Genomic DNA, 27329 nt, shown 5'->3' on the forward strand with positions numbered 1-27329 from the left:
TGACTGCAACACTACTCAATGATTTACTGGTAATTTTATAAATAGCATGGCTTATTAAATTTTATATCAATTATTTAAGAGGACATTTCAATTTTCAAATTGGTTAATTGGGAGACTTAGATGATTTAAATTTAGTCTGAATGATTTAATATTTCTATTTTTATTTTACTCAAATAAACTTTCCTGAACCCTTCTAACTTCATTTAAACATTCTTCCATTCTATCTGATCCATTTGTTAAACGCTTCACATTTGTGGCACATATATTAACTGGGGTAAAGAAATTCAATTATTAAATATTTAAAATTTATTTTACTAAAAGCCGTGAACACACATCAAGTTTGGTCATTGATATTTAAGGATATCTTTTCGGCATGATTATCAGCTCAAGTAACATTTTTTTCATTATTCTTACATTATTTCTGGCAAAAAAAGTGATTTTCATATTATCTAAACCAGATCCTATTTTAAATTACCACACTTTAACCCTCAAATAGCCTCCCCCCCCCAAAAAAAAAAAAAGCTTTTCCTCTACAGCCAAAATCAAATATTTAGTGGATATAATTCCCAAACAGATGACTATTGCTTTTATTATATTATCAGAATAATTTACAGATATTAAGAAATAAACTACAAGATTAAAAAATGAAAGGCCAGGAATGGGACCCACGACAGCCCCAAAGTAATTTACAAATATGGCCTGACACGTTGTGACAGGAGAGAAGACATGTTAGCGGAACGCTTTGGCAACCTTGCTGCATTCCGCTTCTGCCACCCAAACCTCTCCAGAAACTCCTCAATCAACCTACCATCTCAAATTCAACCAAAAATAATCATAAAATGGCATTAAAAAAAGGAAAAAAAATATATCATATTTTACCTCACCGAATAAGACACCAATGTGAAAATGAAACAAACTTCAATATGAGCTAACCAAAAAACAAAAAAAAATCGTTGAACTTCATCAAGATGAAAATGTTAAATCTCAATGAAATTAACACCAATTGGTGGGGTCGAAAGACAAATCACTCACACGGCCTTTTCCAGTTATTACTAATTTTTTTGAAGTGGAATTTGATACTTTCATGTAAATCCAGAGTTCAAAGTAATCTTTGGTTGCATTTTAGAGTTTATTCACTGATTATACAGTTAAGCCTTGATCTGAAAGGGAACTAAAAAAATCAGCAAATCACTAAAGACAAAGCAACTCACATGCTGCAGATGGCCTTTTGAGATGAAGCTAGCTCGCGGTCTGGGAAAGAATCTTCCAATCGGAAACTTAGCCAAACATAAAGATCCAGGACCTATAATTTTGACACAAAATCAAAGTGATTCCCAAGGATTAGTTCAATAAATCAAACTACTATCATTTTCTATGAACTTCACGCCAACTAAATACAAAGCAGACATGCCACATGGTGTGATATAGCCATCAAGCTAATATAAACGAAATTAATATTGGTATTTCTTAAGCGGCGTTATGCTAGGACAGTGCGCGCGCGCGAGACATTACATCCATAAAAGAAAATCCAGATTAAACTGGCTCAGTTTCTCCAAGAATCAATTACCTAAGGTACAAGGATCAAGTCCTTCATCTCTTAAAATTTAAGGCATCAAGTTTTTATGTTGTGAGGGTTAATTTTTTCCAGCTTGCTTGAATTGTACGTGTGAGATGATTAGGTTAAAATAAGGGTACCTTTTTTAAGTAAATAAAATAAGGGTATCATTGAATTGTGGGTTGGACTTATTTCTTGTATTAGTTGCACTGCCTTTGTATTTACCATAACTGATGATAGATGCACAAGGAGTACTATCGTATCTACCTCTCTTCTCTTTCCCTCTAATTCCATCAGTAACATATCTATACATGGGATCAAACCTAGGCCTTCAATACGTCTGGCCCTCATTTTCTTCAACACATTTCTACCACACACACTGGTGTCACTAAAATGGGCTGGCTACAGTAGGTTGATTGAGGAGATGAATATACAAGTTTTTGCTAATGGCCATTCCTAGGTTTAGTAAATGCATCTTTCACAGTTCAATATTTACCCATGAGCCAGGGCTAACACCTTCAATGGGGGCCTAGAGCTTGTGTCAATTAATACATTCAACAAGGAATAATGACACAGACTGACAAGAATTGAAAATAATATAAAATAAACCTCACCTTGTGGATAGATTCAAGTTCCTCAAGAGCAGATGGTGTTTTGGGCACCCTGAGTGTACCTGGTGTAAATATTTCCCGAAGCCGAACAAGGCCTTTCTTAGCAAAAGTCTCTGCAAACTGGTTGATAAAAAAGTATAGCGTCACTTTTATGCCCACAATCTGACATTTATACATCTCATAATGATGAGAGACTGATTACCTGTGTAAGGCCTTGAGATGAAATTTCGTCATTCATGTCAACTGGACTGAATATCACAAATATCAGTTAAAAGAAAAGTGATAAGAAAAGACAGACACCCTGATTCTTAGAATTGGAAATGACATGCCAAATATTGGTAAATTTTTTGGAGGAAAAGAATATACCTTATGCAAAAAAGATATTTTTCATGCAATCCAAGTGGGTACTCATCGATAATAGCAGCGGCTTTCTGATGACAGCAATTGCAATTACCATCCACATTACAACCAAATGGCAACCACTAAACATATGATAGAATGGAAGTAATCGAAGTGATAATAAATAATGAAAATCGATATCAAATGTCCTTGATTACATGGCAAGGTAGCTATAATTAAACATACCAATAAATCTTCACAATTAACGATGAAATAATTCTCTGATAATTTCGCATTGTCTAAAAAATGCTCCTGCAACAAAAAAGAAAAAGCTTTAGTAAGAACAAAGCACAATCACATTTTCAAGTTTGCACAAAGGCTGGGGCCATCAGAACTACAACTAGATGGTCATTCAGGTGCATTTTAAAGTGATTAGAATTCTTCAAGCATGACATCTGATAGATAAAGGGGGCAAATAATTGACTTCATGGCATGTCCATCGTACAACCAAACTACCAATCACAAAATCCATGATATGATGGCCGTGGAAAACAATTAGAAAGGAGTTGCACACACAAATCATGATCCAATGAAACTATCAAGTGTTAAGGATTACTTATAGGAAGCTACAGTATGGACAACTCTAGCCGAGAAGAGCTGCTATGCTATAAGAATGTGAAGGGGGCAACTTATGGGAAGCCAGTTGCACTCCAGGAGCTACGTTTGATGAGAATATCATATCAAACATTAGTGGCCAAAGATCTTATTCTGCAATTTCAAATGTAATTGGGGAATCTCATGAGTCGCAATGTTCTGTTTAGGCAGCCATGACATGACAAGATTAGTTTCAACGACCTAAATACCATGTTTGGTGTCACTGGAATCAAGTTGTTTGCCAGCACCAACGATGTTTTTGTCCATTCCTCTGCCACAGATGTTCATCAATATGGTACGATGACACCACATAAGTAGTTCCTTCCGCTTTGAGACAATACCCAGCAATGAACAAGGGGCAAAACCATACAAATTAAGGGAATCTAAGGCGGCAAAATAGCTGCTGTATCAGATCTGAATCACATCTGACTTAGATCAAATCAGGGAACAAATCAGTGGGAATAATCCCATGAAATTAAAGTGAGATGCTCCAAAAATGACCAATTGAGATAAATGATAATAACAACTACTACCAACACTGTCAAATTTCTAGCTTACAGATAGATATTTCTGATTTGAACAAAGAATCAATGAGTAAATAGAGTATCATGCGATTATTTGACTACTATGCCAACCTACCAGTATCTGTGTGAAACTATCTTTGGGGTGTAGTCGTGAATGTATATGCATGAGATCATACGGAGGAAGTATCCCAGCACGCTGCGTAAGAAAAGAGGTATACATGTCATAAGACAAATCAGCAACAGCAGATTTGAAATCAAGTTAGCTAAGCGTAAATTAGTACTAAAATATATTACTAGCTTTTTGTTTCTCGTCGTAGTTATATATACTTGGTATCAGGTGCTTTGAAGGATACCTCTAAAGTGGGTGATGCAGAATTTAATGATGAATGAAGCAAGGGTAGATCCTCTGCATCTAAACATGTTACTTCCCCAATTGGAAACTTAGACCCATATCTACCAGCTCTCCCTACAAGCAGAGGCATTCAACGCAACTAAAGAATTACCACAAAATTCAAATGTAAAGATTATTTTAGTAAAAACTCCAAACAAACAAAGTAGAGAACAAAAATAAAACAAATGAATGATCAGAATGCACAAGCATGCCACTCCTCTGTAATATAACATATAGAATTATCAAAATAACTACAAAATGGACCTAGTTTTTTTAAACAGATTTTTGGGCTTTTTTTATGAAAATAATGTCATTCTGGCCCATTCAGACCTTTCCCATCAAAAAGATAGGGAGGCTTTGGAAGCAATAAGGATTATGATATCCTTTGGTAATCTGCTGTTTTTGAAGGCATGTCATGCTTATGGCTGGAACAAAATGCACGAGGAACCACAGATGTATTCCTTCCAGCTGGGATAGAGTAGCTTTGAGGTCCTTTGATTCCATCAGTCAGTCCTTATTTTTATGAACAAATCTTGACCCTCTAGTTTACATACTTAAGCAATTCAGTCCCTCTAGTTTACTCATTAGAGTAACTTAACCCCTCTAATTGTGGGAAAAAAATAGTAATTTAAGAACTTTTAGATTCTCTTTTCATTGATATAATGAATCTTTTGCCCCTCCTACTTGATATTTAATGGCTTTGATTTGATGGTTAGCGCAACAATATTGCTTCAGTTGACACCAAAAGGACCATATTGCTCCAATGGGAATAGCCAACAATGCTCAAAATGAAAAGAGACTAGATTGCTTTATTGAGCAACCTCGAGGAACTAAAATTAAAATTTCACTAACCACACATATTATAAATATGTAATATGTTTTAGTTGTTAGTTATGAGTTCTAAATTGAAATAAAAAATAAAAATAAACATCTTTCCACTAGAGAGCAGAGAATAGCCCATAACATAGAGGCAATTGGCAATAAAAGGAGAGAAATTTTAAATGAAATGTTAAAAGGCCAAAGCAGTATAGCACAAACTGGGAATGTGCGGCTTAGAAATTCAATCAAATTATGGCTTTGGATGAAAGAGGCAAATGGAATAGAAAGGATGAAATGGGGCAGAGTCATCTTCAGACAGTGGCTTGCTTCCTCTGAAATCTGACCTTCAGTTTTCTGGAAGTAAACCACAGACTGTAACAGAGAGGAAAAGCTCATTATTATCTGTTGAAAAAGGACTAAGAAATCCCCTATTTAAACATTGTTTTAGGTTTTGTGGTAGACTGAAACCTAAACAGACACATTCTCCTAGTTCTCAATGGCAAGTAAGACCACTGATTATGAAGATTAACATCTCCAAATCCTACTTAGTGACTTTTAACTGACTTATCAAACAGAAACTAGATGCTTAATAGATACCTAATTATCTTAGAAGATCTGACAAGCATTGCAGAAGTAACTGGAACAAAATATTAATTCATCCGCACATTGGTGATTGGTAAATACTCATAATATAGGATGCTTTAACTATCCTTTTTTCCTTTGACACCAAAAGAGCTTCATTTGATGACAATATGTTCAATGCCTTCCTGCGCCTTTTATATTTAAGGAATTTAATTCAACAAGACTACACCATCACACAAATAGGGGCTTTCTGTATGAAACTCAGGCAAACTCAAAGACAGATGAGACAAGAGTTTGGAGTTGATTCAATATTTAAAGAGTCTTAAAGAAAAAGACAAGGATGAAACTAAATATAACACATTAAATTTACCCTAAATATATGTTTACTCCAAAGAACACACATCCTCAATCAATTTCCAGGATAAAGTGCTCTCATACATAAATTCAGGATACCTGCAATCTGCTTGATTTCAGGTACAGTGAGATCACGCATCTCAAAACCATCAAACTTCTTCATAGTTGAAAATATAATCCGAGAAATGTTCAGATTAAGACCCATTCCAATGGCATCACTGGCCACAAGAACATCAAACTCGCTACTTGCATCATTAAACATGGTTGCCTGCAAGTCCAATGAACATTTTTTTTTTACTCAGCAAATCATTCAGTTAGTTCAAATTAGGAAAACAGGAAGAAAAACATGGGAAAACTTATTACGTACCGGGAAATTACAAATAAAAGATAATGCAATATATGCTAATTTTTAGGGCAAAATGTTCTCCTCTCCTATGAGACACACCCAAATAACACAAATCTCATGTTTACCACGAAAATATAAACAAATCTCTTTTGAGGCCAGAAGATGACAAATGTAAATCACTTTTTATATCATTTTATCATTCTTCAATCACAGCATGCTCATAACATTCTTTATAAAAGACTGTTACACTACTCATTACTTTATCAATTGTTCAATTAGCGCATATGCTACACACACACACACATATTATAAACATAAAGTTACAGGACACTCACGTAGTATCAATGCCTTAACTCCATATTGAGTAGTATGGGATAGTCAATGGCATATTTAAATGGGTTAATTCTCCCACCTCAATAGCTATTCATGATAGAGACATTGGTACCAATTGATTGATATCTAAGTGGGAGGCAATTGAATGCCAATCAATTGGCACCATTGTTTCCAAAACAGAGCTACTGCATTTCGAACTATGGAAGTTTTTCACCGGCAAGGAAGTTAAGCAAAGCAACAACAATTAAACTGTCTGAGAGTGCAACCATCAAAACATCAACTCTTCAAAGGGAGCCAATTGATGAAGACTTAGGTAGTACGATTCCACATTAAGTCGTATAAGATGTTCACTGGGGTAATTAAGTGGGATGGCTATCCCACAACAGAAGCTAGCTTTTAGGAAAGGTTTCCCATCTCAACTAAGCACTCATCATTACATTGTATCATTTCAATTTCTATCCATGTGTGTGTATATATGTAAACACTATACATAAGAATAAGTTGAAATCAAATTGTTATATTTAAAAGGTATGTTTTCGCTAGTTTTATCATATATAATGAGGCACAAAATGTTGGATAAATGTAAAGTTTGAACCCGTCACCTCCTGCATACCTGTGAACTAATCAAAGTTCTCGTACATGACAGGAAAAAAAAAAAAGCCTATGAGAATCCAGATTTAACATTATTAGACATAAATTAGAATCCATACCTGCCTTGTTCGAGTCTCTGGGGGCAGTGAGCCATAAACTACTGAGCACAGATGCTTTCCCTCACTCTCAATTTTCTTCTGAGAAATATTGTGAACATAAGTTCAGCAAGGTGTAAATATTGTCCCAATAAAAACACAGTTGCACATACGCGCACACAGGAGAAAAATCAGCCGTGTCATTCCCTGTTTGCTTAACTATGTAAGCATACATGACACAACTAGACAAATAAATTGGCAGAACTAGAAATAAATTAACCGCAGCATTTCAACAAGTCTATAAAAGTAATCTCTATGTCCAAAACAGAAAAGAACATTAATGCATAAAGCGAATAAGAATTTTGACAAATTAAATCCCTCATAGTCTTAATGAACATAGAACACTTCTAACACCTACTAATAACCCTCTATTACTGGCCCCAAGTTCAAAACTCTACAGAGTGCTCCTAGGTATTTTCCGCAGGCTGTGTCTCACTTTGGCCTCAGTGCAGGGCAGTATTTCACTGCCTGCCATAGACATATGACACTAGGGAAGAGTTAAAACTTAGGATGTCTAAATGAAAATACTAACTTAACCAAAAATGGTATTACAAGATGTTTACACTATACAATACATGACAGAGCTGTGTTATGCTCTCCGGCTAGAATAATCCTAGGATGCGATTCATATTTGCAGATATTTACCCGAGACATGCCTAATCATCACTTAGATTTTTAGCCATGAAAACCATGTAATGCAAAGGGCCTATACATTAAACACACAGATTTGAAGCACAGCGATCAAAAGGTCAACCTCGCACCAGGTTACACTAAACTGCTAAACAACAGTATTAAATTGTGCAAACCAAGTATGAGGAGACCACTTCAGCTCATTAACAGAGAAATGTAAACTACAAACCAATTTTAACTCCCGTAGGATATGAATCACTGAACCAGGCAGTAACTACAAATATACTTCTTCCTCAAGCCACCATGGATGGTCACAATAAAAAAGAGGCGAATAGGACCAATTTTAGCAAAAAGAAGTATTCACCATAGTCCATGCCACAAAACTGTGCAGCATTTGGCAATGAGAGAAGGCTTCAACTTTGTGGTTTGACTTGTTAAAAGGAACGCCCACATCTTCAAGGGAAGACATTCACCCTTATTATGGGATATGCGTGTTTACATGGATTTCTTGTGGTGCAATAGAGTGTTGTTTTTTTAAAAGACAACTACTATCTTTAATATGTGAAATGATTGTACGACTCTTCTACTCTAATTCGTTCACGATAGCACAGTATCCACAGTGGTACCATACATATTGATGGAGATTTAGGTGGTGAGGGATGTCCACGTTCCATATTGAATAGTATGAGATGATTTATAAGGTAGTTAAGTGGGTTGGTTCTAATTCAGTAGCTAGTTTCTGGGAGAGGATTCCCAATCTAAGGTACCCATCCATCGGTATCAAAGTTGGTGGTTGGAGATTTTACAAAAGGCTACATGTAATGGATTCTAACTAGTGGAGGGTTCTGACAAGCAAGAAACCAACTGAAGTTTTACTAATGAAGTACCACAGGATACAGTTGTTGGGGCATTAGCTCTCCAAGGAGGGCCAATTGATGAGACTAAGGTGACAATAGGATGCCTAAGTCCTTTTCGATAGGTTATTTAAGTGTGTTGGTTCTCTCACCTTAATACGTAGCTTTTGGAGGAGAGTTTCCCAACACTAAGATACCCATCATGTCCACACCTAATCATGCTCAGCAAGTTAACAATGCAAATGTATTGACTTAAAAATAACTATTTTCAAGTTCCCAAGAAAATCAGTAGTGAGTTGACTCAATATAAGAAAAGCAAAGCCTAGAAAAATTTTATATATCAATATCATTAAAATTACTGCAAAGGAATAAATAAGAATAATTTTTCAGTTGATAACCTACGAATCTCTCAATGATTAGTATTTCAATAACATTCACATCAGATTATAATATCTTTTTCCTTTTCTTTTCCACTGTTCCGTATTTATTGCAAACTCAAAAGTAGTATATCAAGAGTTCAACCGCTAACGTAAGATAATCTGCTGCTTTAAAACAAGGGACCATGAGTCAGGCTATCAACACCAGATCACCAAAGCTCTCTGTTTGATTTAGCAAGTTACTTCACAATCTCCAATTAATTGTACTATTAAAATGCCGATGCTCTTTGCTTTTACAAGGAAATCAGCTGACTTCGTATTCCAGAACCATTCATACATGAGAAACAATCGGAGAAACAATGATAAAAAGGGTGACGACGCTCCATCATGTGAGAAAAGCAAAAATGAAGAAAAACCAACTTAACTTCAGAATAAATTTGACAAAGTGAAAAACTGACCTTCAATCTGTATATACCCTTACGCGAAAAGGTAACAATGCAGTCACCCTTTTGTACATCAGAGAAAGATCCAAGAGGAGTCTTTGAAGGAACTAAAGGTAACAGTCTCTCGTAATATTGAACCTAAAGCAGGCATGAAGAAGAGAGTATATCAAAATTTAAAAATTTTGATGAAAACGCCATAAATTAACACTGTGCCTTGTCAACAATGATTGCCACAGATTCCCCCAACTAGGGGTTGTTTATATATAGAAAATTCAATACCTCAACCTCATCTCCCGTAACTTTCAGTATCTCCTGAATGAGAGGAACAGCAGCTGGATCACCACAGAGGTGAAGTTCATCTGCAGCTATTCCTAATAAAGCACGTGTAAATGAATAGCCCCTCATATTACACCCCAACATCTGGAAGAAAAAGGAAAAGTAAAGGTTACAGGGAATGGAAAACTACACATGTACAGATGCTTCAATTACAGAGATGATCTTTTAACTCAATCGAAAAATAAATATCAGCAATAATACATATAGAATCACTGATATAACATGATAACAAGAAGATTAACATATAAAGGTTTATCCTCTTATATTGATGTGAATTTATACTTTTGATTCATATGACATCAACAGACCCTAGAAGCTGTTTACGATTGAGAAGTCAATCTCAAAATCAACAGTTGACATGCCTGTACTTCATCAATAACAGCACAATGATACTTGGATGTTACATCAGCCATCTCAACTGTCACAGCCTTGTGCTTCGCACCTTCAACTTCCTCACGTTCTTGACCAGTAATGAGATCACAAGGCACTTCTGCCCTGTTTAACCGTTTTGCTACCTCCCATGCCAACAATCTTAAAGGACCACAATACAAGCCTGCAGAGCAAAAAGGTACTTAACCTACTCAGAAAATTTTAATGCTCCTTAACATTGTTTACAGATTATCATAGTAGAAAGTAGAATAGTGATGTACCAGAAGAACTTGACTCAAGTTGCTTCAGAGCATGATGTGTTTTACCACTATTTGTGGGACCAACATGCAATATAACCCTGCGCTGTTTCTTCCGGGCCAGTGGGTACCATGTATGAGGACAACTACAACAAACATGAATTTAGGATCAGGGCTATTATGTAAACCAAGATCATATGGTCACGATCATTAACACAGTTGCTTTAAGCCAATAAAGCATTAGAGACATATAAACATACGTTAAGTCTGTTAAATCAATCCTGTCGGTATCATTGAGGCTGCTGTACAGCTGTATCCTGTTTGAAGGGCTACTAAAACATCCAAACTTGTATTTAAAATATAGATGAAAAGGCTCACCATTACCTGCATAAGGAGTTGACGAATGAAAGATGTAAAGAAAAATACCAACAAATAATCAACACATACAATTGCACTCATTTACACTGCACCCCCCACAAAAAAAGAAAGAAACAATTGAACTTCAGCAGCAATTTCTGTTTAGTGGTAATAACACTTTGAGCAGCATTATTGAAATATATACCACCATTAATTATCAAACGCATGGGATTTGCTAACGTACCAAATACAAACATATGATATAACATGAAAAACCAAGAAACTTTTTGAACTTCAAGTTGAGGGGAAAAAAGGTGGATAATTCTCTATTGATCACATCTAGTAACAGCATCTTTTCAATATTCACAAATAATTAGCAGTCATAAGCTTTGTGCTCCTCATCAAGTTGCCGCTAATGAAATCATCTCTCCAATTTACAACAACAAAAGTAATGAAACGAAGGTTCCATTCCACCTTTGATGAAGACACCTATAATCCCTACACAAGGCTAGGTCTTTAAAAAGCCTACTCATTAAGTGGCAGGTTGTTTTCCGGCCAAGTGGCTCCCAACTGAAAGCACAGATAAGCGACTTTAGACAATGTTGCTGTTTGGTTGTACAATTAAAAAGGGTTTAATTATGATTTTACAGAGGAAAGAGTTCAAGGCGCTACTCCCAACGGCTACATGGGCTCAATACATATAGCACGGTATTCCTCAAATCGGAAGAATGCAGTCAAGAAATAAACTATAAAGAGATAAAAACTTCATTTCCTAAACGCCATTGTAATTAATTAGCAGCCAAAAAGAATTCACGCCATGTTACTTTCAGTTATAAAGATGCAATGGATTGGGTTCCACCAAATTGAATGCCCCATATAACAGGCTCCAGTTTTGTGCTAGCTCTTAAAACAGGAACCTACTCAAATTAACAATAAAACAGCTCTCTCCTTTCACACAAAGACATAACAAATTTCACCAAATTTCATCAAATACATAATCGAAAACGGAACAAACAACGAAAACAAAAATAAGAGTATCAAAGTTAAACCGTGTAAAGTGCGGGAAACCCCATAAGATGATATTTTCCGGCGAAAAAAAATTGATGCCATGGTTGTGGAGAAAGGTGAAATAATAGAAAAGATATTGTCTCAAGAGTCACTAGCTTAGAAGTCAGAAAAGCGAGATTTTCATAGGAAGGTCAAATAGGAGAATAGGGTCAACGTAAGGTAAGACTTCGCGGATCAAATTCCTGAAAAACTTCTTCCTGTGGCCCTCATACTGATTTTGCAAAACTCCTCTTCCTCCTCAGATGCCGCCGACCTTGGCTCCCGAATTCCAGCACAAACATTGGAAGGGTAATATTACATGCAAGCCCCATATATTTTCAAATTTCTAATAAATAATTTTAAAAACTAAATTTTATTTTAAAGTTTTATGGAATTAATTTTTATTATTATATAATCACATGACAATATACGGTCGATAATATTTCAGAGACTCAAGAGGCAGAAAACCGCTCTTCGCCATGCCTGGATTGCATATCAGAATCAGCACATCCGACATTTCAGGTGCATGAAGAGTTAAGTTTAAAACTTCTTTTTTGTGGTAGTGTTTGTAGCTAGATTTTTTTTTTTTAATCTGTGCGACGCACAAAATTTTCTTAAATAATGCATTTATTATCTAATATTCAAATCTTATTAAAAAAAACGTGAAAAAATTGACGGATTAAAAAGAAAATTGCGCGTGTTTAGATTAAATATGTGAAAAAGATTTGAAGAAAATAAAAATAGGCATCAAACTTTAGAGACCGTACTAGTGGTGACTAATAAAAAGTGCAACTGTTAATAAACTTGGTATGTTTTATTAATTTGACACTGGGATTAAAAGGCACGTGGATAATGACAAACTCGTCCTTTTATTTCTATGAAAACCAAATACTAGTCTGATTTATAGCTCATTTTTATATTGACTTTACTTGTACAGGAACCATGACTATCAACCAAACTGGTCATTTATCGCACATCTCCCATTGATTAATTAGAGGTGTTTGGATACAAATTAAACCATAAGATTTTACAATATATGAAGTAAGTATTACCTCCGATCCTTAATATAAGAACTAATTGATCAATTTTGAGTAAATCAAGGAAGTTTGTCAAGTTAGTTATTCTTATAAATATATGTTATCTTTCATAGAATAATCTTATTAATCATGTGTATTATTTAAAACTACTATTTGATGAAATCTTTAATATGTGCAACTAGTACAATGCCTACCTTAAAAAAATAAATAAATATGATAAACAGAGTAAATTAAATTCTTATATTTAGAACCAAATTAAAAGTCAAATTAACTCTTATATTAAAGATCAAATGTAGTATGTGAAAGGAGTTTTGTCTTGATCTATATGAAAGTGCTTTCTAAAAGTGCTTTTTGGGTTTCTAAACACCTCCCAAATTAATTAGATTAATTAATTATATATTTTATGTGAAAGGCAGATTTTGCAACTCAAACAGAGGGTGTTTGAGTAAAAATCAAACAATAATTTTAAAAGTAATTTTACGTTATACAAAATAAGTATGTGAGAAAATTTTTATCTCAACTTACATAAAAATACTTTTTAAAAATGGTTTTAAGAATAGCCAAACATAACCGGCATCACCTACATCTATACTCCATTTTCCTTCTTGTAGGGAACTTTAAAAGCTTGTTTACAGGATAGAGGTTATAGATTCACTTCTGCTTATAATGTCAATCTCATATCCATCATTCTAATTTTAAAACAAATAAAGGGAATAATACTTGTCCAGAGGAGAGTGAACTGGGCAGGAAGGCAATTTGGAGGCGATTTCACGCTTAACGCCCTCCGGTATGGACGGTTAGGATTCTCTATAAACCAACGGAAGAGATCAGTTCTTAACATGAGAATGACATGGCATAATGCGAGACGTTGGATTGTATGGGCTGATGCAGTGCGCCCATGGGTGCGCTGTACAGACCACAGAGATACGCAGGATGATGACAGGATTCAGATGCCTCAGATCACATGAGAATAGCTACTTCATTAAAGACATTTCTTTTATTGAAAGATATCACAATGTTTATTTATCGTGAGACCCCAAATCACCCAACCGCCAAAAAGTTTGATATAGCTCCACTCTATTCGTGGGCTTTTCTCTTGTGAAATAAAACGAGAAACAACAAAAAAGAAAAAGGAAATTAATACAAATAAAAAATGTGGGCCTTTTTTCTTTTATGGTCGACAGTGATCGGACGCAAGGCCTGCTTTACTGCCTTTGCACTTTGAGCTTTGTGCGTTAGAGCAACAATTGGGCCTCCTCGCAAATCGTCCCTGCCACAATCCAAAAAAAGCCCCACACGTGTTACCCTTTAACCAAACCGAAGCCATGCATGCATATATACTCTTTAATTTATCGTTTTGTGGGTTATTATTTTAAAAATATATATATATATATATATTAAATTAGAATAAAATTGAGTAATTATTAAATTTTATGAAAAAATTACAAAGATATAATGTTTTGCTTGATTTCGGATAAAATATGTTAGAAATACTTTATAAATGGAATTGGAATAAATAAAGCCATTGCTTTGTTTTATCGGTTAAAAGTGTGGTTTTGAGGATTTGTGATGTGAAACTGAACACGCATTAGGTCCTCCATTGTATATTCATGAAATTGGGATTCCATGAACAGTAAAGAAAGTTGCTTCACAATAAACAGTAATCCGATAGGAACGAAGAATGATGGCAGCAAAAAGGAAAAGGCAAAAAATGGTCTTTTAAAAGAACAAAGTGAATTTTGCTCAAAAAAAAAAAAGAAAAGAACAAAGTGAATGAGATGATGGATCCTATGAAATCGGACCAACAATCTGGAACGGGCCCACTCCCCATCATTTTGAGGCGCTCATTATCTAATCACCATATCCCAAAAAAAGAAAAAAAAGAAACACAGGAGCAGATTTGCTTAAATTTAGTAAATCACATTTTCCCCACTAAACTTTCGTGTATGGACCACATGATGTTAATTGTTAAAAAAAGAAGGCAGGGGGAAATGAAATCATAGTCACACCTGCGTTCTGGGCCGTTGATCAGCGTTGACTTTCCTCACTTGATATCTAATCTTCTTAGAGAAGAGCCGGGTCCGTCGCTTTTCTTTGTAGCGCAACACGCTGGCTTCCCTCATCACCCCTCCTTCTCCACTCTCCCACAACAAATCTATTTGTGCCAGCCGTGCCTGTCCCCACAATATATATAAGCCATGGACAATTTCAATACAATTATTATGGTCTTTAATATAAGATATAATTGACTAATCTTAAATAATTTAAAAAATTAATTATTTTTAGTAAATAGATTTTTTTTAAAATATCCTTATTAATCATATGTGTTTGAATTACGAATTAATTCCTTAACGTATGTAACTATTATAGGAATTACTTGATTGCAAAATAAATAAATATTAAAGACAGATTGAATTTGTGTTTTATATTTAAGAACAAACTAAAAGTCAAAATAATTCTTATATTAAGTACAGGAAGTATTGTTCATATAAAAAATTTTAAAAAATACATATGCATTATTAATTCATGGTCAAAGAAAATAAAAAAGTTTTTATGTGAAGCTGTTGTGGTGGACACTCAATAGGAGTGAAGTAAAATCTGTGGGAGTCAGATTACAAATTAAGGACAGGAGCCAAAATTAATCAAGAAAAAAAAAATAACATTCTTTTGCATGGGAAGATTTGGAAGTTGGAGGTTCTACTTTCTTTTTTTCCCCCTTTTTGCCAACGGAAGTTTGAGGTTCTACTAATAAGTAATAACAATGAAATAAAACGGACCCGAATAAGCATGTTTCAAGAAATTAAATTTGAGATTATTTTATTGGAAATCCACTCATATTTATCGTGTTTATGTCCTGTTAAGAATGTTGCTGAATATATTACTAATATGGAGTAATTCAAAGAGGTCTCAAAAGGGTCCAAAAAAAGGGGATTAAAAAAAAATTGGACCCCTTAGTTTAATATGATGCACTCAAAATTTTATAACTACATTAACACACATTTAATAATAAGTTAAACACCATGTGAGAGCTAAAAAAACACCTGAAAATCCAATCCCCACAGCGATGCATAAAGTGCATATACTTTATTATTATAATATCATTTATTAACCGAAAAAGGTTAATGGTGTGTTTGATTAAGAAAAATCAATTTCGGCTGAGAAACGTACCGCGACATCATTTCCGTGCACATCAGAGGCGGGACTTTCGCCGGTGAACGGTGAACTCCGGTCAGACCAAGCATTAAGAACCTCGTTGTAATTCAATTTCAACAGCAAGCCAGGATTTGATTTCTCCTTCGGAATCGAACTCTCCTTCGGCAACTCCGGAATCTTTGACTCGATGGTCGTCAGCTTTTCCACCTTCCTCGTCTTCTTCTTTTTCTTCTTCTCCGGCGAAGTTGATGCTGCCGGAGTAGGCTTTTTGATTTCTGGTGAGATTTCGAGCATGTTGACAACAGCGGGAAAGCTCCACCAATAATTCCCTTCATCGACCCCGCGGAGAGCTCTTAGCCGGAAATCGAATTTCCCGCCAAAATTAAATCCCGTCGAATCCGCAGTCCGGTGATTCACGTGTTCGTCGTGACAAGACGCGCCATGGGAATCTTCGGCCCTGCTGCCCATGATGCTATCGATTCCCTCCCCGATTTCCTCATCGAGAATCGATTCAGCATCGAAATCTTCTCGGCAATCATCGTCGAATTCTTGAGTATTTACTCCGGAGCTAATCTCCCCAGGACTTTGGCACGATTTTTCTGTCAGATTAACCGCTTTGGGCTCTACTGGAAATTTAACAGGCTTCTGTTGGATTGGTTGGTGCTGAAGTAGGAAAGAGGAGGTATCAAATATTTGGAAAGGGAAGAACAATTCTGAAGATTCATCCGCAAAGTTATCGATTGTTTTGGTGAACTTGCCTGGTTTTTTTAGGCTTTCGGAGGGGAAGAGATTTGGGTATGCTGTCGAAAGCATTGCGGCAGCTTCATTGTAAGTTTGGTTGGGTCGCTTTCGAGGGGTTCGAGATTTTCGAGTGGAGATAGCAAGCGGAGAATCGCTCGATTCCGAGATAGTTGAAGAAGGAGAAGAAGATGTAGTTCGGGTCGATGTAGACGGAGATTTGACAAAATCGAAATCGAACCCATAAGTTCTTCCACTAGCTCCGCTTAAACACGCAGACATTTGTGAATGGAAGAAGCTCGAAACAGGTTAGATATTGAAGGTCATTCAAAGCACCAAATGCATCAGTGAGAAAAAGATTTGAGTCAGCATGCAGAATTCAGGAACAACAAGTGAACAAAGCGTAAAAAGATGCTCAAGAGTTTCAGAGGATTAAACCCAGAAGTACAGGAAAAGCTCAAAGCAATGAAACATGCTTCATTTTATTTCCCCAGACTGATGAGAAGTGGGGAGTAAAGCGAGAAGCCACTGGCAGAGGGAAAAAGTTGCAAAACCCTAAACCCAAAAAGTACAGGGAATAAAAGGTGTTGGCCTTGTTTATTTGAAAAAAGAAATAGAACTGAATGAGAAACGAGGGGAAAAAGCCAAGAAGTATAGGAATATAATTGAAGTGGAACACCCCAGAACCACACAAAATAAATAAACCAAGTAGTAAAAAAAATTCCCTCACTTCCCTTATTGAAACAGGAACCAAAATTTGAGGACACTGCCAAGTAAAAACTCTAAAACAGAGTGTTCCAAAATCCCAGAGCCCCCGGAAACAACAACCAACCCAGTATTGAAGATATCAAATTGGTTTTGGTGAAGGAAAGTATTGTAACGAGGGAGCCAAAGACAGTACTGAGCAGTGTTAAGTTCAGAGAGAGAGAGAGAGAGAGAGAGAGTAGGTCACGGGGAAAAACAGACATAGAAGAGAGAACCGTTGGGGTGCGTGTACATATAGGCAATATAGGGAGAGAGAGTGAGAGAGAGATAGGCACAGACACAATCACAAGCTGTGTGTTTGGATGAGGGAGAGAGAAGAGAGAGGGGGGGTGAAGTCACTGGGCAGTGGTGGAGGAGGTGGAGGTGGGAGCGATGGAAGGATGGAGATGAGAACGAAGGAAGAGACAGTGCTGGGTTTCTGCTATTCCGAATATGGGACCACTCTCATTTAGCTCTTCTAGCTTGCTTTCTCTTTCTCCCCTCTTTTACCCGTTCAATTATTTTACGCTGCCATTTTACTAAAATATCCTCTATTTAAGAGCGCTGAAATAAAAACTAAAATTTTAAAAATAATTTTACAATATATAAAATAAATATACAGAAAAATTTATCTCAATTTACAAAAAAAATATTTTTAGATATATCTAAACACACCATAATATTTTCCTTTTGCTTCTTCTTAGGTGGTCGTGTTAATTTATTTTAAATTTAGATACCCTTAATCTTGCTTTTACAAGGGTTATAACGAATCAAAAAAAAAAAAAAAGAATAAAAGGAAAGAAAACAAATACTGAATTTCAGAGAATATTGGAAATGAAAATGATTGAATTGATGTGTTGAGGCGGCAACTTTTAGTCGGACATGGAGATCTATCAAATTGCTCAGGCTTTTGCATTTTGCTCCATAAAACGTGTCTCTTGGCTTAGGGCTTTTGCAACGCTCCAAATAGGGGGTTTTGTTGCAATGGTTATAGGTAGATGATAGCTCAAATATATTTTTATTTTGATAAAATGTTAAAAAAAGTTTAATTAATCATTTTTGTCTCTGTATAATATTTTTATTCAAAAATTAATATCGATTGAATTGATATAGTTAAAATATGTGCAGCAAACTATTAAGTTTATCATTAATTATTGATAAGTAAAAGATGTCAAACTATTTATAATTAATGAATAATAGTACTTTATAATTTTTTTAGCTAAAGATGTCAATTTTTGATCATATTGATGTACTTCTCTGATCTTATCTGCAAGTTAGAGAGAATTTTTTTTTCTTATTTATAAGTTATATTATTAATTTTTTAAATTAAAATGTATACTTGTGCCATTCATTTATTATTGTATATATTGTTATTTTCTTAAAAATGTATATATTAAATAAATATAAATTTAAAAATTTTAAATTTTAAAAATTTAAAATAGAGTTAATGAAGATTAAGATTTTTTTAAATAAAATATTATGAAAATAAAGTATAAATAGAATCAAAAGAATATTATATATTTGTGTTAAAAAAATTTGAAGTATTATATCAATGGCTGCACGCCTACTTTACATATATAAATATATAAAGTGGGATTAAACTCAGCCCCTACGTAGAGCATAGTGGTATTAATTATTAAAGATGTCTTTTGTTGTAACTGTTAGTTTCCAAGGTTTTTGTTTGAATTCCTACCACAACGACTAGAATTTGCCCAACCAAAAAAAAAAAAAAAACGATTAGAAGGTTTCAAGACAAGGCTCAAATGACGGAATCTTTTTCCCAGCGAAACTCTTGGTAGATCAACAGTGTTTGTAAGCATGCCGATTGCTGAATTGAACCATTTTTCTTTTTAATTTCGGGCTTGTATGTAATTGTTTTAGATAAAAAAGATTTATTTCTTCTATTTAAAAATATCACCATGAAAAAATATCTCTTATAAAAAAGAGTGGATGCATGCAGTACAATAATTTATAGGCCATATATATATTGATTTACTCCTCCGCTCCTTAATATAAGACCTATTTAACTAATTTGATTATATTAAGAAAGTTAGGTAAATTAGTTAATTATAATAAATGTGACATGTTTTTCTTAAAATATCATAATCATCTTTATTAATACCACATCTTCCTCTTCTACTTGATTATGGTTAAGGGAGTATACATAAGGGCAATTTAGATAAAATTGATAAATATGATAAATGAATCTTATATTGAGGATTAAAATCAACTTAATAATTGGGTTCTATATTAAAGACCGGAAGAGTATTATTGTTGTTGTTATTATTTAAACTATGGAGATGGAGATCCGGCCAGTTGAGTAATTTACAGTCCGAAGATCCCACGAACATAAACAAAAGAAGTGGCTATGTATAGGGGTGGATGTGGGCGCAGGACGACTGGAAGTCAGCCCTCTCACGGCAATAATAGGGCCTGCAAAGCTTCGCATGGGGTTTCTGGAAAAGGTTCCTTATCTGCTGAGGTGGCCGGACGTTATTGGGTACACTAGATTCTCAGGGCTGACGTGGAATAGGGTTAAGGAACTAGTTGAGAATTCACGTGTATCAAGGTAAGAGGTGGCCTTTGGATCTCTCCTCTCTGCAATGATGTGAGCTTTTTTGGCGTCTTTCGCCTCTTATCTGCCATCCCGTTTCAACTTCTTTTGTCCTTCAACTTCTTTTTTAAAATTTTTCTTATTTTTATCAGCAACAGATTTTTACACACTTCTAAAAATGTTAATTATTTCTCAACAATAATATTATCTAATAACATTAAGAACTCTCTTATTATATAATGCTGTTTCATTCTTTTTTATTGTTTGAGTATTTGTCTGTTAAGTTGTACTGATAGAATAAGTTGAGTGTTTTTTTACACTCACCTATTAGTAATTGTAATACTTTTTTGTGATTAATAAAATTGAATTCTTTTTATCAAGAAAATCCAAAAATGAACGGATTGATTAATTTTTCTTAGTTCTTTAATTATATAGAAAGATAACACTATATTAATTTCATAAATTTCATTGAAAAATTATACTTTCAGAAATTTAACATATTTTATAAAAATAAACAATTTTAAGTAACTTTCTCAATGCGTATAAAAAAGTTATGCTTTTTATATAAAAAGAACAGAAAAGAAGCATCTTGAATTATAAAGAACACCATAAAATAAATAATATTACTATATTATTGGTGAATTGAATTCTAATTTCTGCTTATAAATTATAGGCCAACTAAATTTCTATTAATTTACAAGTTTTTAAGAATAAAATTGATTGATTGATATTCAGGTAAAAAAAAAGAATAAAGTTGATATTACTTCTCGTAATTTATGATTTTGCTTGGCTGCCCTTCTAATTATGTTTTCCAATTTTCATTAGCCAATATATAATAAATGAGTGCCCTCTCAATTGCCCGGGAAAAGTCGGTTAACTCGGTTATTGACAAACTAAAATTTTCCTTTATTTTGCCAAAAAAAATTCATGTCATGAGAGTTAATCCCTTGTCGCTGCAAGGCGGTGGCGTTGTTGAATCTTGATGATTTTTTTTTTTCCTTTTTCTTTGTTTTTGGTAACTTCAAATTCAGATTTACACTTTTGCCAGAGGATCAAATGCACGCTGCCAAATTAGATTTTCAGAAACACATGCGGGCACAGATCCATTACCCATAAACCATAAATATTACACCATTGAAAAAATAAATAAAAGCTTTTGCCCAAAAAAAAAATTTTATACTATGTGATCCAAAGCTAAAACTAATTTATCTAAATTCAATTATGAGTATATGTGCACCAATAATATCTTCTTTTTTTTTTGCCAGAGAATAATATCCTTTTTGTTCTAAGATTTTGTCGCCTGATTAATATTTGTTCCCAATTAACTGCCATTAAGAGTACTGATGTCTAAAGCGGAATATACAGAAGTATATTGCGGATTAATGTTAAACAAACAAAAAAATACTAGTAATAACAATATCATTACTAGGTTAAACATTAGAAAAGAAGACAGCAGAAAATTTTGATGACTGAATATTAAAATAAGTTTGAAAAAATTAAAACAAGTTGGAACTACAATTAATTTTTTTAAAAATATTTAAGAATTAACATCTTTTTTTAAGAAAATAAAAAACAATAATTTTGATCTGATCCGCCTTATATAAAAAGGGGATACGTGACTCAAAAATAAACAGACAAGAGCATATGAACAGGATATTCTTCTGCTACCTGGCTTCCAGACTCATATTGAAACTTGTAAATAATGATGGAAGCATATTGTGTGTTTTTCAGGAAAAACGTCCTTTTCTTTTTGAAAAAATCACAAATAAAGACCCCTAAATTACTGAAATTACACAAAGGTCACTTGAATAAGCAAAATTACCATGAGGGACCCAGTCTCATATTGTAAATATGAAATCTTGATGAAATGTCTGAAATGCCCCTCAGTCAAATGACAAGTTCAATTTAACGAATAACAACTTCAGTAGATTAAATCATAACTTGATTGAAGGTATGCTAAATGACAAGTTGACTATAGGAAATAACAAGTTTACTTTAGCGGATGACAACTTCAGTGGATCAAATTATAATTTGACTGAGGGGCATTTCAGACATTTTGCCAAGATTTCATATTTACAATATGAGACTGGGTCCTTCATGGTAATTTTGCTTGTTCAGGTGACCTCTGTGTAATTTTGATAATTCAAGGGTCTTTATTTGTCATTTTTCCTTTCTTTTTAGATATTTCCTTAAAATATCCAACTGGTTTCGGTATTTCTGGTATATCCCCCAAAATATAAAAAATGACCCTAACCAACGATATATCATGAATCCTACTGTTTTAACCTACACATGTCAATTTTTACCAATTAAAGCATCCACGCATGGAAACAGACAAACCATTAATACATGTGCAATCAAAAAACAATTAGTGTCTATCTTTATCCATCTTTAGCCTTTTGCGTATCTGTCTGTGTCGGTGCTGTTTTGGACACAAGATTTTACTTAAAAGACATTAATTAAATATTTATCTTTTAAAATATTTTTACATTAAATTTTAATGTAATAATAACAAGTGAATAAATGATTTTGCATGTATTTTTAATTGGGTTAATATAATCTTTAGTCTTTTAAATTTGTTCTTATTTTAGTTTTGGTTCCTCAAAGGGAAAATAGTCCAATTTTTTATTAGATTATAGGGATCAATATTATAAATAAAAGAAATTTGAGATTTTTTTTTGGAGGATATTCCATTCCTGAACGAGACATTATTGATAATATACAAAAATTTAAGCCCATAACTACGAAATCATCAAAATCTAATAAATAATGACCCATGAAATATAAAAAATTGCAGTGAGTTTATGTGTGGGGGGAGAGGGAGGCGACGTGGCCAATATTAGATTATACAAATTAAATGAAGCAAAAGTAGTGATAAAATCGTTGACGTTCGGTAGGACCTTATCTTTAACCAGACGGTGACGTGGAAACCCTCGAGCCATTGAAGATGGATAAACCCTTGCCCCATATAAAATGTTCTTCATAACTAGCATGGGACCCTATGAAGTTTCAATCACCAATTACTGCCCAGCTTCCTGCTCGTGTCATCGACATAAATAAATTAGGATGATATTTCCACAAAGACCTCTAATAATAATACTAAATCCTTTTTTTTTTTTTAATTTGGTCCAATTATAGTAGTAGCTAAGTAGCATCATATATACATATCTTCAAACCTCATGGCCATTTTTTTCATATGTTCTCTAGCATGAAATAAATTAATATTCGTCTAGTTCTAAATATAAAACCTTTATACATACTAATATAAGAATCTTATATTTAGGACCGGACGAGTATTGTGTATACAAAACGCTTGTGAGAGTGTTTTAATTTAGTGATACAAAATATATGAGGGGATTATTTCAAATACATGTCATCGCTATTAATTAATGACAAAACTTGGCCACAATATAATTATATTCCAGCGTGAATCAAATGCTTGCTTAATAGGAGTGTTAATTATTATTAGAACTTAGAAGGGCGTTGCTCTAACAGTTTAACTGTTTTATATTAACGACTCTGGAATTTGAAACTATACTAGGTGCTCATCGAGGTCAAGCTCTTCCTCTCTTTTGAAAGTTGCATCATCATGGTCAAGTTAATTATTCAGTTGTGCTCGTGAGAAAGAATTATACGTTCAGAGAGATCACAGCTTTTTCTGGGTATGAACAAAAATATATTGGTGCAATTTCTGGTTTAACTTAACTTTGTTGCCATTGAAAACGAGAGTTACTCAATGCTACCTGGAAAAAAAAAAAATCATAAAGAAAGAAGCAAAAAGTTGTGCTCACCTTGAAAACTCGCTTTGGAGGTCACGAATTTAATCTTATTTATAATTTTATGTTGCAAATGTTTACTCTTTTAATTGCAAAAAATACCTGCCATACTTACCAGTCGCTGCTAGAATGATTAAATGAAGGCGACGAAACTAATTCCTATTTGAAATAGTTTATAAATAGTTTTATTTATTATTATGATTTATAAATATGAGAAAAGTATATAAGAAAAGCTTTACCTTTATTTATGTAAATTGCGTTATAAATATTTATAATTGTGATTCCAAGTAAGGCCATTCGGTGGCCTCACTACGGGTCCCCTTTTAAATTACACAAGACAATTCGATTTTTGACAGAAAATTCAAAACTATACCTGCAGTGCCAGTACCGTTGGAAAAAACATCTTCGCAAGACAAAGTGGGTCCCACACCTCTTTGTATTATATCTACAGGTGTGCTTCAGAAGATCGTTGCACTAAAATAGATTAAGCTGTAGCCTTTACAAAAAAAAAAAAAAAGTGGATTTGAAATATCACTGCAGTGTAGTGACGAGTTAGGGTTTAGAATTGTGATTGAAGTTTTCAAAAATAACTTGTTAATCATAATTTACAAAATACTATCACTAGTTCTTAATATAAAATATTGGTTAACTTTTATTTTAATTCTAAATATAAAGCTCCAATCTACTTTATCTTTTATATTTATATATATTTTTTCAAGATAGTCCTTCTAATAATAATAGTTCTAGCCAATATACTTGATTAGTTAGGACTGGAGGTAGTACAAAGTAAGTATTTCAATTTACATAAAAAGTAATTTCAATCGAGCACTCTGCCCTACCATGCAATAGTTTGCAGTCTCAATCCACCCTGCAAATGATTGGCTTGCCCAGTAAGGGGGGGGGGGGAATGCCCCCGCAAATGCAAACAGCTTATTGGTATGTATTTTACAAATATTTTAGTGTAAGTTTATTCCGACTCAGCCAAGCTTTCTTAACCATGAAGATAAGAAGATGGTGATAACTGATAAGGATTAGTATAACATGTGTTGTTTTTATTAAAATTCATGCATATAACCCAAATGGTGCCAAATATTTCTTTTAAAACTTTTTTAAGTGCGGTGTTGTAAGTTCGAACCCTTCACGAGAAAACACAATACCTTCGTTAGTTTACAAAATGACTTTGCACGCAGTGAATCGAGGAATGAAGAAACATGAAGCTAGAGACATACAGTGATTTTTAGGGCATAAAACAAAAAAAAGAAAAGAAAAAGGAAAGTTGTGCTGAAACAGATGGAGTTATATGCCAGTGATTCCCAATTTAGTGACCTTTGAAGGTTTACTTGGGCCACCATGCTCACATGTGTCATCCTTCTGAACTCGGGTCGCTATCTCGTGCGGCCAGCCATTTGATCAACAGGCGCATCCTTACAAAATCAACAACGCTCCCTTGCTCATGTCGTGTTTGGGACCATATATCCTCTTCTTCCCCATTCCTTTTTTCAAAATCGGAGAACCTTCAGTTTCAACTTTACATCATTCCTCCAATACAACACTCCCAAGATCTTATCTATATATTCCGTGTTCCCCTCTTGGAATTTATCTCATCTCTTCTTTCAAAGTCTCACTCATCTTGTTTTGCACTCTTCTTGATTTTATCTTTTCTTCTTTTAAAAAAAATATTTTTTCCAATTCTTAATATAAAATCTAGTCAGAGATTTAATCTGGCCATAAGTATAAAACTCTGATACACTTTGTCTCCTATGGTTATTTATTTTTCTTCAAAGTAGTCTTCCATGTTAAGTAGTTTTTATTTTAATGCGCATGATCAACAAGAATATTTTAGAAAAAGCAGTACTCATTTTTTTTTATAAATAATCAATTTAACTAATTTTCTTAAGATTCACAAATTAGTTATATGACTCTTATATTTTTGCCAATATCCAACACTTATATTATTCACAAAAACTTATTGTACTCCAGTTTCAAATACAAGCCATTTGAAAATGAGCTTTTGAAATACCACTTCTAGTTCTTAACATAAAAACTATTTAATCAATCTAAATAGATTAAGGAAGTTAGTTAAATTAGTTATTAGTAACAAATATTAAAATTAGTTGATTTTCCTACAACATCCTTTTAATCATGATTATATTTGGATGGAGTGAAAACCCATTAATGAAAAGTATAATCAATAGGGATATTTGAGATAATGAATTAAAAATTTAAAAGACAAAATTAATAAAGATATTATATTTAAAACCCAGTCTAATCCTTAAGTACTTTTATATCAGTAATGGGAAGTAGTATAATACGGAGAGGAACGCTATGAGTTGTTGGAATTGTCAAATGTCTTAAAAAGGACCGTGAGACTAGAGAGAAGTTAGAGAAGATATATATGTGTGTGTATCTATGTATGCATGTTAAGATTTATCTGGTTTATCGTAGAGGGAGTCTAACCACTTAATTAGCAGCAAATGTGAAAAATGATTGTGCTTTGGTCGCAGTTTAATTGACTGCAAATAATACTCCTTCGGTCCTTAATATAAGACCCATTTAATTAATTTGATTAGATTAATAAAGTTAGGTAAGTTAGTTAATTATAAGAAATATGACACGTTTTTCCCAAAATACCATAATAATCTTTCTTAATACCCTCTCTTCTCTTCTACTTGATTATGATTGAGGGAGTATTCATGGGGTAATTTAGAGAAAATTGATAAATATGATAAATGTGTCTTATATTTAGGACTAAACCAACTTAACAACTAGGTCTTATATTAAGGATCGGAGAGTAGTATATTATAAAAATATTAAATATTATATTATATTAATTACATAACTATTTTTATCAACATTTATTAAAAATATATCTTATAAAGTATTATAATCTCGGCCAATATTTAGTAAAACCTGGTACATAGATTAGAAAAGTATTGACATTATATTACATAAATAACACTGTTATCCTTACCTAAAAAAATATCGAAATACAATTAAAACTGAATAATATACAAAATATAATAAATATTGTTTGAAAACGTATAATTTTTATGGTAAGAAAAGGAAAATGTCTAATTTTTCATAAAACATGTCTTTCTCCCTTCAGTGTCATGCCAAAGGTGACATCTGACTGGACGGGATTTCCGTGGATGTTCGTCAAGGAGGCCCAATATTTGTCGATCTTTAAAGGCCCAGTACATCACAACGGGCCAGAAAGGAGAGCACCTGTTATGGGGCTTTTCAAGTAGCCTTGGGCCTGGCTGATAAGACTTCTATCACCAATCGCTCCACAGTGTCTTTTCCTCTTCTGTTAGGAGACTGGTCAAACGGGCAACCAGCGGGTTGCAGGTTGGCCCGTGATGGAGGGCAGACTCATGGTACGGGTTCAAAGGGTCGTTTTTTG

The 27329-nt window shown here is 33.8% G+C and overlaps 2 protein-coding genes across 4 annotated transcripts; both read right to left on the minus strand.

The window, feature by feature from the left end:
• Window positions 1-554: 554 nt before the first annotated feature.
• LOC114740995 (DExH-box ATP-dependent RNA helicase DExH16, mitochondrial-like) lies at window positions 555-12210 on the minus strand. The gene is made up of 16 exons (XM_028929253.1): window positions 11927-12210; window positions 10781-10904; window positions 10545-10666; window positions 10257-10447; window positions 9838-9978; window positions 9574-9696; window positions 7219-7296; window positions 5929-6097; window positions 4037-4149; window positions 3799-3879; window positions 2752-2817; window positions 2533-2597; window positions 2369-2414; window positions 2170-2286; window positions 1212-1303; window positions 555-804 (listed from the first exon to the last, which is right to left on the minus strand). Exons 1-16 carry the CDS (start codon window positions 11985-11987, stop codon window positions 687-689), a joined length of 1707 nt encoding a protein of 568 aa, XP_028785086.1. The 5' UTR covers window positions 11988-12210; the 3' UTR covers window positions 555-686.
• Window positions 12211-13939: 1729 nt separating this feature from the next.
• LOC114740996 (protein CHLOROPLAST IMPORT APPARATUS 2) lies at window positions 13940-18012 on the minus strand. Of its 3 annotated transcripts, XM_028929254.1 has the most exons (3): window positions 16130-18012; window positions 14971-15135; window positions 13940-14231 (listed from the first exon to the last, which is right to left on the minus strand). In XM_028929254.1, exons 1-3 carry the CDS (start codon window positions 17132-17134, stop codon window positions 14133-14135), a joined length of 1269 nt encoding a protein of 422 aa, XP_028785087.1. In that variant the 5' UTR covers window positions 17135-18012; the 3' UTR covers window positions 13940-14132. The 3 variants fall into 3 exon arrangements, with proteins under 3 accessions (XP_028785087.1, XP_028785089.1, XP_028785088.1); XM_028929256.1 differs by lacking the exon at window positions 14971-15135; XM_028929255.1 differs by lacking the exon at window positions 13940-14231 and having other exon boundaries at window positions 14965-15135.
• Window positions 18013-27329: the final 9317 nt, after the last annotated feature.

Source organism: Neltuma alba, unplaced genomic scaffold (assembly GCF_004799145.2).
Source record: "Neltuma alba isolate B1F8T4 unplaced genomic scaffold, ASM479914v2 tig00003227_pilon, whole genome shotgun sequence".
Taxonomy (NCBI): Eukaryota; Viridiplantae; Streptophyta; class Magnoliopsida; order Fabales; family Fabaceae; genus Neltuma; species Neltuma alba.